Source organism: Helianthus annuus, chromosome 5 (genome assembly GCF_002127325.2).
Source record: "Helianthus annuus cultivar XRQ/B chromosome 5, HanXRQr2.0-SUNRISE, whole genome shotgun sequence".
Lineage (NCBI taxonomy): Eukaryota > Viridiplantae > Streptophyta > Magnoliopsida > Asterales > Asteraceae > Helianthus > Helianthus annuus.
Window position 1 is genome coordinate 167,498,174 of NC_035437.2, and position 16,793 is coordinate 167,514,966.

Below are 16,793 nucleotides of genomic sequence, written 5' to 3' on the forward strand. Positions count from 1 at the left end.
TAGGGCAGAAACAAATAAAAACAGTATAAAGTATGTGGTGAAAGGCTGGGCGAAATGGCTAAAAGATAACAACATACAAGAAGGTGATCATTGCAAGTTCCAGTACTTTGAAGATATTTGTGTTTTCTTCTTTGCCGGCGTTATCCGCTAAAGGTGATGTTTGAAATTATGAAACAGGGTAGAAACATAATATATAGTAATTTTGGGAAAGGTTTAAAAAGTTATGTAAGTTATGTAGTGTTATAAGTGGTATTCTAGTAGGTTAATATGTTTAATAGTTAAGATAATCATGTACGTTGGACTTTTATTATGTACGAATGTCTATAAATATCTACATGTTGTAGTTTTTGTTTATATGTTATATTTAATACATAGTAATAACATCTTCTATTGATATAACAATGAAATACCATACAAAAAATTAAAACAAATTACATAGTCTTTAAATAAGTAACATAAGGACATGGAATTGAAAACACCCAACATACAATAAAACAATACAAAAAAACAGAACATCTTGCCCGATTACACGTCATAATACAAATTTTAAACTACAATTTCCCAAATATTTCTTTGTAAACAACGTTTGCAGTTCTATTTGTTGGCCTCCCATCTTTGTCGAATATTAAAACCTTAACGCCATCCTTAGTCTTTACCCTGGACAACGCAACATAAAGCTGACCATGTGAGAACACGGGGTCTCTGAGGTATATACCAACTCTAGATAGAGATTGTCCTTGACTTTTGTTAATAGTCATCGCAAAACATACGGTTATTGGAAATTGCCTTCTTTGAAATTTGAAGGGTATTTTCTTGTCAGATGGTATCATGCTGATTCTTGGGATGTAAGTTCTTGATCCAACATTACTTCCTGATAATATCTCTGCTTCAATAACACGTTTACCAAGACGTGTGATTTGAAGACGCGTACCATTGCACAAACCGTTTTGCTGATCAATATTCCTCAAAAGCATAACCGGAACGCCTAATTTTAATACCAATCTATGATTTGGTAACCCTGATACTTTTACACTATTTAACACATCTGGATTATAGAAATCTTGATGTAACGGATCGTTGATTTCCTCAGTCGGACATAAACTATCAGAGCTAAGATACTCTACTTCTTCACTGGGAAACAAATCAAGCAAACGGTCATTTATCTCATGAACAACTTCATTCTTAGGAGCGAGTATAGCTCTCTCAGAAAAGTAGTCACGGTCTTTATAACGATGAAGAACTGAAGGATATACAAAGTCAATCAAACCTTGAATTGGATCATTCTCATCAGTTATTAAGAGATGAGCAGGTATTTCAATATTTCCATCACCGTCGATAGAATCACCAACATTACCTTCGCCGATGTCAAGAAGCCATTTACCAAATTCGTTTATCTCCATAACGTTTGAGCTACTTGATCCAACCGACAAACGCATGTTGATTGTCAATTTCAACACCTTGCAACTGGACCAGATGTGGGATGAACATAATGAGGCGTTTACGATATCTTGCCTGCTTCCATTTTGTACAACTGGTAGGATTTGTCTAAAGTCACCACCAAATACAATAGTTTTCCCACCAAATGGAAGTTCTGAATTTTGTGAATCAAAAACACTCAAAACATCCTTCATTGTACGATCAAGAGCCTCGAAAGCATGTTTGTGTATCATCGGTGCCTCGTCCCAAATAATCAACTTTGCTTCATATAAAAGATTCGCGATTTCAGTATTAGGCTTTATATGGCATACCGAATCTTCATTGAGATTAATTGGAATATGAAATCGCGAGTGAGCAGTACGACCGCGTGATAACAACAAAGATGCAATACCACTTGAAGCAACATTAATAACAATCTGTCCATTGCATCTAATAGAAGCACCTAAAGTTTTCCACAGAAAAGTCTTTCCCGTACCACCATAACCGTACACAAAAAACACACCACCCTTACCAATCCGAACAGCATCCATAATTTCATTATACACGGCTCTTTGATCGCCGTTTAGACAGCTGTGAAGATTATTGAACTCAGCCGTAACTTCATCCATGTCAAAAGAAAGCTCCTCGTTTATCAAACGGTTGCTCTCGGACATCAGATAGTCATCATCAGGATAAGGCATTGGTGAAAACCTGTGCAAGCTGGATCCATTACGAAGAAGGAATTTTTCGATTTTTGACAACGTAATATTCTTTAAACGTTCCTCAGAAACAACGAAATCTACAATGATAAGAAAAATTATTAAATATAACGAAAATACTTGAAAATTTAACATCACAAAATATAACAAAAGGATAAAAAAGATACCGCTCATGCCAGAATCTTTCCGCATATTGTATAAAATGTCCTCGGACAATAGCTCCCACGTTTTCTCCCAAACAACTTCAGGTCTAGATAGCGTATTAGACAATAGAAGTGTTGCAAACAAAGAACGAAGATAATGACCGTTTCCTGTGAAACTGGATTCTTTAATACACTCGATATATTCATTGTCATCATCTAACAAGCCACGTGCATAACACGCATCCCGAAATGTAGGATAAACAACACCATCATATGTTCTTATTTCTTCAAATGATCGTGGGCCTTTAACCTTAGTAAGAAGAATTCTTAGGTAATAAGCCTCACCAAGAGATGGAGACGCAAAATAAATTCTTCCAATAACAACATAATTTTGGCGTTGCTGCCAGCAACGATCTTTTAACTTCCACACATATTTTGTGGGAAACTCAACATAAGTAAGTTGTCTTGCTTCAGGCTTAGAATTGTTCATCTTCATTCATTCCAAGAAAATAGAGGAATTTACTTGAGGTTTGTTTAGGACATCCTCAATATCATCGTCACAACTAAATACAACATTTTGTTGTCCTGGAAGATGAAATGGTAACCTCATAACAGATGGATACCGATAATGAACATCATTGCCAAATATTCTCCAGCTGGCTTCACATGCGGAAACATATCTAGCTTCGTAGTACTCTTTAATTTCATCTTTTGGAATTTCCTCATCGGGGCCTCTGTCTGAATCAAAAACAGCAACAGTGGCTCGATCAGGTCCTTTATTAATGTATTTAAACAAATACTTTATTGAGCCAGCCTGATTGCACCATTCCACGTTAATGTGTGCCTGATATCTTTTGAGTAGGTTTTTGTTGTACGGAACTACACTCCTATTGTCTAAAGTAACGCCCTTCTTGACAACTGTGTGACCAGAATCTCTTCTCCTATAAACTGGAAAACCATCAGAATCAATGGAAGTGGAATCCAAAAACCTCTTCGGAAAATTCTTTGAACAACGGTTGCCAACCATGCATGGACATTTCATGTTCGCATATCCACAAGGACCATGAATCATAAAGTCACTCACAAGAGAATACAATTCAGGATCCTCATTCTTATCAGGAATTTCAGCTGATATAAAGGGATCGATGTGTTCAACCGTAGGAAGCTTATGATCAGCTTTCATAAATAAGCAAATATGCGCATGTGGCAAACCACGTTTTTGAAACTCAACAGTATAAACAACTACAAAACAAAAAACATTTTAAAGATAAGTATAAAAGTTAAATATAATGTATGGAAAGACCAAATAATTGTATAAATTGAAAGTAGCTGATGTATTGACATACCTGCATTAATATCGCCAAAAATTTTTTTTTGCTTCATATCTTTTATCAATTCATCAAGTTTCATCTTAAACAATCGACAAAGTATGTCAGGTCTGTCTTCAGGCTTAATTGAAGAGTCACCAAGAAATCTTACAATCTCAGGCCATTTCGGATTACATGTGATTGTGATAAAGAAATCAGGATACCCATACTTCCGACATAACGCCATAGCATCTAAGTAATTTTGCATCATGTATCGAGAACCACCCGTAAAAGATGAAGGTAATATAACAGGTTGTCCCGTATGACTCAAATCACTCTGACCAACGTCTTGAACATTTTTAAGACTGTTAAGCGAATCAGATCGCAGTTTGATTTGCTGAAAACGTATGTAGTTTAGCCTCTCACTCTCAATCATTGTGTAGGCATCGACTAAAAACTGCTGAAACAACCTTCTTGCATTAAGAATTAGAGAAAACTTGTTATGCCTATCCTGAATTCTATAAGCAAAGAACTCCCTCATAGTACAAGTTGGTCTTGTCTTCTTTGTATTAGGACCAACTTCTCTATGAGGAATGTTAATCCTATATCCATCGTCTCCATACGGAAAAAGAATTGGATACTGTAGAGCAAGATAAGAAGGATGTAACTCGCTAATACGCTTAAGATCTCCAGAACGCATTTCAACAATAATATCACGGCTTTCAATCTGGAGATCAGGTTCATCAACTATCAAAGCAGCAACTTCAGAACACGTAGGTAAATTGTAAGTCCTACCGTCTCTATCCCTCTGTGAGATTATACGAAGTTTAAGAGTAACGTTAGGATTGTCATGGAGATGGTCTCGTACCATCCTGTAAGTTTTAACCAACATATTCGTAGAATCTAACATGTTCGTAATATACTTTATAAACTTCACATCAAGTTCCTTTGCCCTTATCGAAGCTTTGCTTGAAGAATCACTGTAAGAAAATAAACAGTATTAAATAATAGTTTCAAACGATGAAATGGAAAACATATAAGTATAATTTGTAAGTTAACATTAAGATAATGATAAGTAAAAAAAGGAAACAAATACCTAAATAACAACTCCCTATTAGAAAGCTCATTCTCAGTATCATAGATATAAAGCTGTGAAAATTTTGGCTGGGCTCCATGCTTAGGAAGAAGACTACCCATACTATGTGCATTCTGACCACTGATTCTATAAACAAATGGAGCATTACCTTTGTTTATTTTAGTATCAACTTTTCCTCCCATCGAAGTAAAGGAAAACATAGAATTGTAACGTCTTATGTTCTTTAAGAAATATTTGCTTTCCTGATCTAAACCGCGAAAAAGCATCTGATAAGATGGATCAGAATCTTTATATTCAGGCAAATCAACTTTACCATATCCACAACATAAGCTATATGTTTGCTTTTGAAGTGTAATGCGACCCTTTCCACCTTCGGTTGGCCATAAGTTTGCAAAGCATAAACCACACGTAAGAGTTTGGTCACCATGGTCAACGTAATCTGAAGATTTAACATAAATTAAATAATACAGTAGGAAAAAAAATAATATGAAACAACAATGAATAACATTAATCAGTTACCTTTAGAAACGCCTTTTGTGGCGTCTAACACAACCTCGTTAACATGATTTTCATCATCAGAGTCAAGAACAGCCATTGGTATGGGTTGTATTTCAATTGGTTTATGAATAAGTCTACGCTTTCCAGAAGACATCTTTTTTATCGAGCTTAATTCAGATGACAAAAATGTTGTGTTACGTTTATTGGATATTCTAGGATGAAGAGAAAAGCAATCATTCAATGGTAACGTTGATGAGCTTGCAATATTGTCTGAAAAAACAAAATAATATTTTCGTAAACTTTTTGAATTAAATAATTAAAAATGTATGTAATAATATAAATATGAAATTTACCAGAGGATATACGATTCAAAGAAGACATAGCATTAGAAAACTGCGGTTCAATTTGAACTTGAGAACGTATGTTTGTAACACACGAAGTTGGTGTTATGTTTTCTTTGTTTGACCTCGTAATTCGTCGTGTTGAGGTAGAAGAGTCATGAATAACATTTGTCTTTCTATTATGATTTGAAAAAGCTCCAGATGAATATGCTACATTAGGGAATTAATTACAAATAAGTATTTTGCATATAATTTGTTCAAACATTATATGTAGTAAAAACAATTAAAAATATGAAACTTCAGCAAGTAATGATTATTTGATTTTGTTTTACAAACCTGGTATTGTGTTTGATAGGTTTGCAAGTGGTGTACGGATGGGTGTTGAAAACTGATCGTGTAGTACATTTCCTTTCTTCTTCAAAGTTGATTGTGTAATAACAGATGATCTTACATTAAAGGACGAATTTAAATGATTACCTAATAAAATATAAACAGTAATTATAAAAAATGTAATATAATCGAAGTGAAGTTGACGAACAAAATTAGTAATGATTAATATACATAACATTACGAAACATAAATGTAAACTTACTTGTCCCAATACCAGTTGAAGATTCGGTAGGAAAGGTGGTGTTTGAAATATTGGGAGTAAAATTCTCTTTGTTATTTAACCGGATTGGTGTTGATGATGACGATGTTGAAGTACCACCTCTAGAAATGAATTTTTTTGTAACATTTGATCTCTTACGATCAAGGTATAATTTTCTTAACTTGCGCCTGTGTTTAGCCTCTAAAGCTAAAAGTAATAAAAAAATTAAGAATTTAAATATATGACATATGTAAAATCAAACATTAACAATAATAAAAAAATATAAGTTATATAAATATTACCTCTGACAACATATTCCGGAAAAGCAGCTGCATTTGATCTCTTATTATCAATATATAGCTTTCTTAACGAACGCCTACATTTAGCTTGCTCAGCTATAATGAGAAAAATAATACACCAAAATAAAAAAAAAATTAAAGAAATGAATAATTTAGAACATAGAAACTTTTGAAAAAAATAAATTGAAGAATATTATAACTTTTGACCATAAACAGGAACAAAAAACTTACATTTATTTTCAAGGTCAATATGTGGACGTTCTGAATAATACGACTTAAGTTGTTCAAACCTATTATGCATTTTTAAAACAATAGAAAGAACTAAAAAAAGAACAATAATACCTTTAGAATGAAAACCAAATGCAAGAATTAAAAGATTTATAACAAACTACATACAAAAATTACTGGAAATGTAAATAATAATGAAAAAAGTTATTCAAAAGCATAAGGAAGCTAAGAATGCAAACTCAGAAAACCATGATGATGTTTGAAAAGTATGAAAAGTATATGAATTTATAGAACTAAGCTAAAAGTTATTTATGGAATTAATATTATACATTACCAAAATGAATTTTAACAAAATTAATGATCATAAATATAAAAGAAATCTATATTTATTAGTTTCGATATTTTAAGAAACTGTGTCATTTTATAAAAATAGAATTGCTAAAGTTAGAAACTTTAAAAAGAAGATGTTTATAAACGTAACTGAATAATATAAATTGACATGATTAGCATATTTCTTAAAATTATTTTTGGAGTTGTAAGTGAATTGTTAATACTAAAATTATTAGTAAATAGTAAATCGATATATATCTATAGATCTATAGATAGATGAGAACTAATACCGTAAAATTTTTACATTTTACCAATATTTACATTATGGCATTATTAGATTACAAATATAAAATCAGTAATCAACGTAGTATCATAAAATAATCATACAGCATACCATCATACAATAAACAATATAACCAAACATAACTCTCAACCAAAAATATTGTACGTTAACTTAAAAGGTAACAATATATAGGCAAAAGTTAAATTGTCTTGAAACATGAAAAAATGTTACGAATAAACCAACATTCAAATATTGAAATACCAAAAAAATAGTTCTTATTATTCAAATCAACCTCTCCTATATCTCCTTTAAGCTTCCTTCTCAACACACATGCGAGGCTTACTTGCTGAGGACGCCAATCCAACTTCATTCAAATAAACATCATCAAGGTTACGCTTCATGTCAGAGGATGATTGTTTCAAGTCAACCGCATAATCCTTTGAAATAGGTGTGGTGTTATCCCCAGTGTAAGAATCGGCATCCTTACAAAAAATAAACAAATTATAATTAAGGCAAGTATTAAAGTTATAGATAACTTAATTTTTTAATATATACCTTCAAACCTTCAGCACCAGAAGTTTGCAACTCAGACTGACTCATACCAAAATTTTCATAAGCATCAATCTGTAAAAACATGAAAAGCAAACAACAAATACTTCAACTTAGATTAAAAGGTTATCGAAAGTGGTAATATATATATATATATAGATTACAAAAATCACTTACTTGATCTATTTTAAATTTTTTGTTGAGCTTATCCAAGATGTCATCATCAGTTGTAACAACTGATATTCCATAATTCTCGACACCATTTGCAATATTAAAGTCAGTTACTTTAATCACAAAAGCACACTTTTGATTAAGCAACTCTTCAAATTCAACGGGATATTCTCTTGGGAAATCATTAGTTTGCAATAACTATATTAAAAAAATATAATGTGTCATTACAATAAATATAAAAACATGTGATTTTAATAAATGTAAAGTATAACTAAACATAACCTCGTCCTGAATTTGAATAAGTTCCTTTGCAGTTTTCCGAACAAACTTCATCGCCTCATGGTCAAATAATGTAAGCGTCACAGTTCCAGTTGAATCTTGAACGCGAACCGGTATTTTAAACCTTATAAACGATTTTTAAATAATGAACAAATACATGAGAATAGATCATATAGCCGAACTACGTCGTTGTTGTGGAACGAAAAATAAGATAAAGTATTACTAACAAAAGGTATACCTGGACATCGGGAAAACCTCATTTCCATTACAATCCTTGTTAGAACATTGATACAACTGCGTATCTCTAACATCACTTGTTCCATCATCTTTATCATAGGTTTCAAACTTTTTCTCAACTTTTGACTTGCAATAGTTACAACCATCATAATACCACATCTTATCAGAAACGATTGCCACAATAGTTCCAACAACAACAACTTTCTTTGGCTGTTTATTATTACAAAGGTAGTCAAAAAATGCAGGTTCAATTTTTTTTAAAATATAAAATATAAAAGAATAAATGTTTAGGAAAACCTCTAAGATTGATGGAAGATAAGCAAGTGGTGAAAAACATCATTCTTTAAAAATTCATCTTCGACAGAACACATCATATATGACCCAGCATGGCTACTTGACTCACTTGAAGCAGAAAGTTTAGCAAGAAACCTATAATAAATTTTGAATAAATAAAAATGTTCAATAAAAAAATAGTAATACATAAAACATACGAAAAAATTGATAAAATTTTTAAAATATTGTTAAAATAAGAAAACTTACTTTTGCTTGAACAATAGCATGTCATCAAAGTTGTCGTTAATGAAAACTCTTGAACCATCAAAGTTATTGGATAATCCCCATTTGCCTATTCTTAGATAAAGATAATATAAGAAATACAAAAAAAAAAGGTAACAATTCTATTTAAATGAATTGTTAATAAATATGCAATATGAATTAAATACCTTTGTATGATTTAACTGCACCGAAATGGACAACAACGACAACATGTGCTTCACGCTTTTCGCTAATCATGTAAGAATACATGTCCTTAGCGTGATCGTCCCAAAGAGTTAAATCAATCTGAACATCTCTACAATATAATATAAGAAGATACTAAGTTTAAAAACATTTTGAATATTTAAATGCATAAAATGGAAAATAAACAAATAAAAGTCATAGTTGTTTCGTATATTACTCAAGATCTTGAAGCTTAAGATTAAGACGTTTCCCTTTGCTACCATCCTTCTTGTTAGTATCCTCAATGTTATAACAAACACCAACATAGCCAATGAAATCTACAAAAAAATCAAATAATGAGATAACATCATATACAAAAAAAAAAATCTATATATAAAGTAAAAAATATTATCGTATATAAAGATTGGAAATATAAAAAAAAACAACATACCTACTGTCGTACCCTCTTCTATTTTCTTTGAAAGAACATCATTAAACTCAACAAAATTGAAAACGTATTGCGGACCGTCCCATACATTGCACTTTTCGACAAAGGTATGATAATAAAAAGTTAGCTTCTGGTTGTTAGGAACAATCTTGAAAGATGCTGTGTTAGCAGCAAGAGATGACCGTTTAATGATAAGGCATTCATCAACATTAAGATGCCTCTCAAATTTTGAAAATAGCTTGTGCATGCAAGAAGCTTGAATTTTGCTACCCTATGTATACATAAAGAATAACATGAAAAGGATATGTTAAAAGGCTAACAACATCAACTAAAAATAAACAACAAACAAAAATTTCATTAGTTTACCTTTTCATCCATCAGTATCATATCTATCCGATATGTCTCCCTTTCATTATCCCTCATTTTCTTCCTCCACAAACTAACAATTTTAACCTTGATAGTGTAGTTTGTGGTAAGAACATCAATATCGTTTAGCAATGTGATCCGATCAACGTTTTCCATGATAGGTAATAAGCAATCGACTGTTGGACAAGTACTACTTGTTTGCTTACCGTTCGTCAACAAAATGATCAATTTATATAAAATTCATAAAGTCCTAATTTTAAGAAATATATTTTCATTATTTCTACTAAAAATAATAGTCTTTCTATCAGGGCATAAGTAAGGAAACGATATAATTTATAATTACATACCAACAATTAACATAAATTCAAATTTGTAAAATTGGAAACTGTATATATTAAGAATATTAATCCGGGTTTACATTAAGAATTTAAAACTTATTTAAAATTATTTAAGTAATTTAAGTAAAATCTTATATTGGAAACCTATTTTATATAATTGACAACCTTTAATAAAATATTGAAAATATTTTTGTGTATCTTTATATGAATAATAAGTTTCCAAAATTATAATATACAAACTGTAAACTAAGATTAATAAATTGGAAAATAAAGACTAAATTTTGAATTTGTTATATACTAAGATCCAGTTGACTTTCGATAATTATAATGTTTATAATAATTGTTACTTTTGAAAAATGTTATATAAAAAAATTAGAATGAAAGTTGGGAAACATAAGATTCAAGCTGACCAAATGATAATCAGAGTGTAATCTATGTATTATATATGTAGTACTACAGATTCATAATACTATGTTATAATAATAAGAACTATATACTATATGTAGATGTAGATTAATTTTAAATATTAAAGCAAGAATGGAATACAAAATTAATTAAAATCATGTTAAATGATTAATTCATTAAAATTAAATTGTTTTACATATAATTTTTGAATAAATTTGTAACATCATTAGCAATATACAACGATTTATAACATTTAAGTAATTAGTATTTAACACAGAAATTAAACTTTCAAGACAATCCAAATGAGTGGTTAAACAAAAAGAAACAGTACGGAATAAATGTAATTAATTGAAATTAGAAGCAGACAAAGGTTTTTTAATTTGTAACATATAGAAGCATCAGACAAGTCTTTATAAAATTTAAGAAATTACTGTTTAACATAAAAACCATAACGACTGTCAAAACCAAAAAAAAACAATATATAGAGTTAAAATCTAACATATGAAAGACAAAAAAATTTCCATCAATGTGATATAACTAATTAGTACGGCTATCGTAAGGTTCAACTCGTTCAACACTCAACACCTGCTCATTCTCATCAAAAGAATAGTGAACCGTGTCAAGGACGTTAATTCTAGCAGCTTTCATGAACTTCTTCCAACCGGTCAACGCGTATCGCCAACCTCCTCCTGTTTTTTTTTCCCGTCTTGTACCGTTGGTAAATTGCTTAGGTGGATCGAGATGCATAAGCCTAACAGTGATATCTTTTAAACCTTCATGAAGTCTAGCCATCCGTGAAACAGGATCCGGAATCCTCTGTATAGATGTAAAAATAAAAATAATAATAAATATGAAAGAAAAATAACAATGTATATTAAGTAACAAAAAAATGCAAATCATGTTTAGAAATGTTGAAAAATTGATATTAAAACTTACAAAATAACGTTCACCAGCCATACGTCTAAAACGACGAACAGAACCATGTATTTGTACTTCACCTTCATTTTCAGCATCGATAGGTGCAACTTCAGGCTGCAAATTAAGGCATATAAATTGTATAACATTAACATATAAAAGCTTATAAAGTAACGAAATTAAACTTACCACTTCGATGTCTAGATCAGAAAAATCGACTTCAAGTCCGTTTTCTCCAAAAACTTTTAAAAGGAAAAAATTGCCAAAACCTTTTGTAAATAACAAAATACAATCAACCTTCAAATGTAACATACTGACCATTACGTCAAAACCAACGGTAAATCCAACTTTACCGTCAGATGTTTCAATGGCAACGTTAAAAATTTTGTTACCCAACATTACAGTAGATATTACATCATTTGATGAATATTCATAAACTTTTGGCAGGATGCTTTCAGGAATGACCTGTGGGAATAAGAAACAAAGAAAAAAAAATCTATTTAGAATATAAGTATTTGATCATACATACAATAAGAAAAAATAAATAATATATCTTACATAAAAATGCGATGATGGAGGTAGCAAATACGTCCAAAAAGAGCCACGACTAACGCCATCAACGTAAGATGTTAATTTAAAAGTAGTAGACGATACGGGATTAAATACTACCAAACAACCTTTCGTTAGACTCAAATGTTCTACAACATTGGACCAACCATGGAAGAGGAATAACTTTCCTTTAGCACCGCTTAAACAAACATTAAACTCTCGGCCATCTTGAGTGTGTATCATAACATTGGTAGGACCTTTATAAACACCCCATAGTTTGCAAACAGCATCATCTGGAATGCACTAAAAAAAAAAAACAATTACAATATCATTAAATTTATAAATAACACAATTATAATAAACTGTATTTAATATGAACAAAACAAAAATTATGTAATAAATTGTCACTTACCAAAATAACTGTATCTGCTACATTCATTAGCCTTAAGAACCATGGTAGACTGAAAATGATTTAAAAAATAAGATGTTAATGGTAGTGTAAATAAGAAAAAAATAAAAACAACAGAGATTGAACGTAGATGAGATGTTACATAAAGTAACAAAAACGAACAAAAAAATACCTTGATGAACCTTCAGCCATAGCAATAATCTACAAACAACAAAAAAAAATTTTAACAACATATTATACTAACATTAAAAAGGTTAAAAACATCAAAATATATATCTTGTATTACAAAATCTATAACAAAATTAGGCAACCGATGATATAAATAAAATGATATCACATTAAAAATTAACAAATTAACATCACATATCACATAAAACAAAACATAAGATTGAAAAAGTCACATATAAGAATAGAATTGGAGTCGGGGTTTACTATAAAAATCATATTCCGCAAGAGATTACATAAACATAGTAAATAAACAACTTACATGTTTACAAAATAAACATAGTAAATAAACATAAACATAGTTTACAAAAATTAAATAAAATCAAGAACACATGAATAATGATTAATGAATGAATTAAACATAAACAACTTACATGTTTGTAGAGCGATATGTAAACCTCAGATATGGATTGAATAAAAAGTAGATGTAGATGGACAATGTGAGGAATGTAAAACAATCTATATATATAGATCCGCTGAAGAAATAAGTTGTAATATGGAAACCGATGGTATTCTTGGAAGAAGATTGGAGGGAAGTTGAAGAGTTGACTGGAACCATAACTGCAAAGGACATAAAATCTTTAAAAAAAAAACGTAAACATAAATATAGAAACAATTACTACTTAGACAACCAAAATTTATTCCTTTAGTTTCCAAAATTAAGGTTAAGAACATTACTCTGTTTTAAAAAAAATTTAAATTTAACTAATATTATAAATTTATGTCTATAATTATTTTTTAAAATTTATAACATATTAGTTATAATTAATATTAAAAATTTGCTACACTAATCTTATAAATTGATACCGTACTGGTAATTAATAAAAACATAACATAAAACATAATAAAAATATAGATGGTAAATTTATAAAAGTTAAAAAACAAAATTAAAAGATTTAATTAACCTTCTTGCTTGCAGAAAGATGGAATTCCGATTGTTATGCCAGAGTTCGGGGATGACATGAATACAAAAATCAAGAAAAATCATTAAATGCGATAAATATATTTGGATGTACAGAAATGAGAATAGTATAAATCAAAATGTAGGTAATGAATAACCAGCATACCTTCAAGATTTATGGTGAGAGATACAGAAATCAGACCAAAACAAATGTGATTTATGGTGGGATCTACAAAATTCAGACAAAAAAAAAATCAGATAATGGTGGGATAAAGGAATAAAAAACATACCTTAAAGATGTACGGTTGGATCTACAAAAATCAATAACAAAACAAATGTTAAAATCAAAGTCTGTTCTTGATACAAAACATATAATATCAAAAATTTAGGTTCAAATCAGTGTATTTACCGTTGATGTTGACCTAATTTTTGTAAAATGGGTGAGAAGATAACCGAATCAAGAAGAAAAGAAGGAGATTATGGTGGGATCTACAAAAAATCAGACCAAAATAAATCAGATTATGGTGGGATAAAGGAATAAACAACATACCTTAAAGATCTACGGTTGGATCTACAAAAATCAAAACAAAACAAATGTTAAAATCAAAGCCTGTTGTTGATACAAAACTTATAATAACATAAATTTAGGTTCAAATCAGTGTATTTACCTTTGATGTTGACCTAATTTTTGTAAAATGGGAGAGAAGATAACCGAATCAAGAAGAAAAGAAGGAGATTACATAGTAAAATGAGATTTCAATTAGGTTATAAATGATCCGAATATAATAGCTGGTTGTTTTCGGAGCACACATAACCCGACCCAATTAAATTCGGATGCCGCCTACATTTTGTTTGGAATTGCGAATGTACAGAGGAATGGGATTTCCCTCCTAAATCACATTGCCACATCATCCTAGATGGCCAAAGACAAATGCCACATTGCCCAAATCCATCTCATTTATATATATATATATATATATATATATATATATAGATTATACTATATAGTAAATGTTCAATAATTTGAACAGCAACTTCACAACTCGTTAAGTGGATACACTAACTTTGTGAGGACACGAGTCGCATGTGTGTGAGTTTGTTGGGCCACACGTTGATTGTTTTTGGTTATCGGAGGGGGTTTTAAAACCTTTTGATGTTCTCTCCCAATTTTTTTCTAGGGTTTGTCATCTCTTCTCTAGTTTCTATGGTAGGTTGCTGAAACTGGCATCCTAAATTTTATTGCAATATTCATTTACTTTTAACTTTTATTTAGAAGAACTAACTCATATACCTTTTGAACCTTTTCCTAAATGAACACAATGTGAATGTGGGAGAGGGCTTTGTATTGCATGGCATCGATGATAGCACCGGCCGGTCCCTCCATATAAGTACCAGCCAAAAATGGTTTGTGATTCGGGCTAAGTCATTAAAAAATATCCTTTATTAAAATACCTATATAAATATCATCTAAACAACACAATTTTCTACACCAAACTCACTTCAAGTTCAATATTCCTCTTATACTTCAACCTTTTTTACACTTCTATTCAATCAAAATGGTTCCAAATAATTTGTAATGGAATTCTTCACCGTGGACTACGATCGAGGAAGTTGCTTTAGCACGTGCATGAATCACCATTTCGGAGGATGTTGATATCATAACGTTTATCATCCTTTTTTATGCTATTATTTATTATTATTATTATTAGTTGTCTCGCAAAGTGCCAATAGTTTTTGGGAGCGCGTTTCACATTTTTTACACCACATAAGGGGATACGGAGTGGCAGCGGCAAAGCAGCGGCAAAGCCGTTTGCCGCGCGGCAAACACCGCCGCCAACCAACATCGAATGCGGCAAAACATCAACGGCGGTGAGGCATTACCGAAGCGAGAAGAAGAGAGAGAGGGTAGTGAGAGAGAGAGGGGGTATTGTGGGTGGGGTCCATTCCTATCTCAACCAATCACACCTTTTTCCTTTTTTTTTTAAAAAAATAGTTTACCACTTCACCAAGTGTCTAAACCATTGCCAACATTTTTCACCAAAGTTTAAACACTTTTGCCAAATTGACATGGCGCGCTCTGATTGGTCAGTTTTTTCTTTTGCCACTCTAAACTGTTTAACCACTCCTTATACCCTAATGCAACAACCTCAATATGTTTCTCGCTATCAATTTATCTCTAAGTAGAAGCCTGGATTTAAAACTAAGTATTATGAGATTTAATATTCTTTACAACAACCTTGTTGCTCAACAACCTGGTGCAAGTAAAGTCGATCATTTGAACATCCGTAATGATTGATACAATTTCATAAACATCTCGTTCACCTATATATAGTAACATCAAGAGTAGTTAAAGATATCTTAGTTTTATTTAGTGAAACATAACTTTTACTTATGTAACTTTTCTAATTTATTTACTTGTATTAAATGAACAAGAGATGTAAGACTATCTCCAATGCTAAGGGCGTCCTTAGGTGCCCTTAGCTGCTTAGTCAGCTGCCACGTCATATCCTTATAAATCATTAAAAACCTCAAAACCCTACAAACATCCTTACATATCCTTACACTTTCCACATCATCACCTATTTTACTTTTAATATAAATACTAAAATTATGAAATATATTTAAAATATTAATTCAGTTTAGATTTTATAACATTTTTAGTTGATACATATGTGTAGTTTTAATTTTATTTTAATAAAATAATATCTTAACCTCAAATAACTTTTTGACTTTTCTGCTTCTTCTTCACGCAAACCTTCTGCAAAAGAGAAAGAGATGATGTTTTTTTTTTCTTTCAAAATATCTCTCTCTCTCTTCATCTACTCAACAAACCTTCATGAGACAGACCTGCAACTCCAATTTCTTTTTATCATATACTTCAAATAAACAAAACAAATCAAAATACTAGAGTTCTCGGTGATTTGTTCTTTTTCAGCCGGAGTTGGGCCCACCCCAACGTTTGGACCGAGGTAACTCCACGCCCTTCTGCAAGGGCTCCTCATCTTCGAAGGTCATCAGACGTGAAGCTCCAATGC

General features: G+C 31.0%; 1 protein-coding gene and 2 long non-coding RNA genes across 3 annotated transcripts; all 3 read right to left on the bottom strand.

The window, feature by feature from the left end:
• Nucleotides 1-551: 551 nt before the first annotated feature.
• LOC110870316 (ATP-dependent DNA helicase pif1-like) lies at nt 552-2,768 on the bottom strand. The gene is made up of 2 exons (XM_022119503.1): nt 2,303-2,768; nt 552-2,215 (listed from the first exon to the last, which is right to left on the bottom strand). Exons 1-2 carry the CDS (start codon nt 2,766-2,768, stop codon nt 552-554), a joined length of 2,130 nt encoding a protein of 709 aa, XP_021975195.1.
• An 8,661-nt stretch (nt 2,769-11,429) lies between these two features.
• On the bottom strand, nt 11,430-11,944 carry LOC110941581. The gene is made up of 3 exons (XR_004893562.1): nt 11,864-11,944; nt 11,696-11,791; nt 11,430-11,575 (listed from the first exon to the last, which is right to left on the bottom strand). It is a non-coding gene; the product is annotated as an uncharacterized LOC110941581 (long non-coding RNA).
• Nucleotides 11,945-12,635: 691 nt separating this feature from the next.
• Nucleotides 12,636-13,296, bottom strand: LOC118479323. The gene is made up of 3 exons (XR_004893563.1): nt 13,232-13,296; nt 12,805-12,833; nt 12,636-12,684 (listed from the first exon to the last, which is right to left on the bottom strand). It is a non-coding gene; the product is annotated as an uncharacterized LOC118479323 (long non-coding RNA).
• Nucleotides 13,297-16,793: the final 3,497 nt, after the last annotated feature.

Coding starts and splice junctions, on each gene's coding strand:
- LOC110870316 (XM_022119503.1), bottom strand. CDS start 2,768: ATGAACAATTCTAAGCCTGAAGCAAGACAACTTACTTATGTTGAGTTT. Junction 2,216..2,302: donor GAAAGATTCTGGCATGAGCG/GTATCTTTTTTA, acceptor TTATCATTGTAG/ATTTCGTTGTTTCTGAGGAA.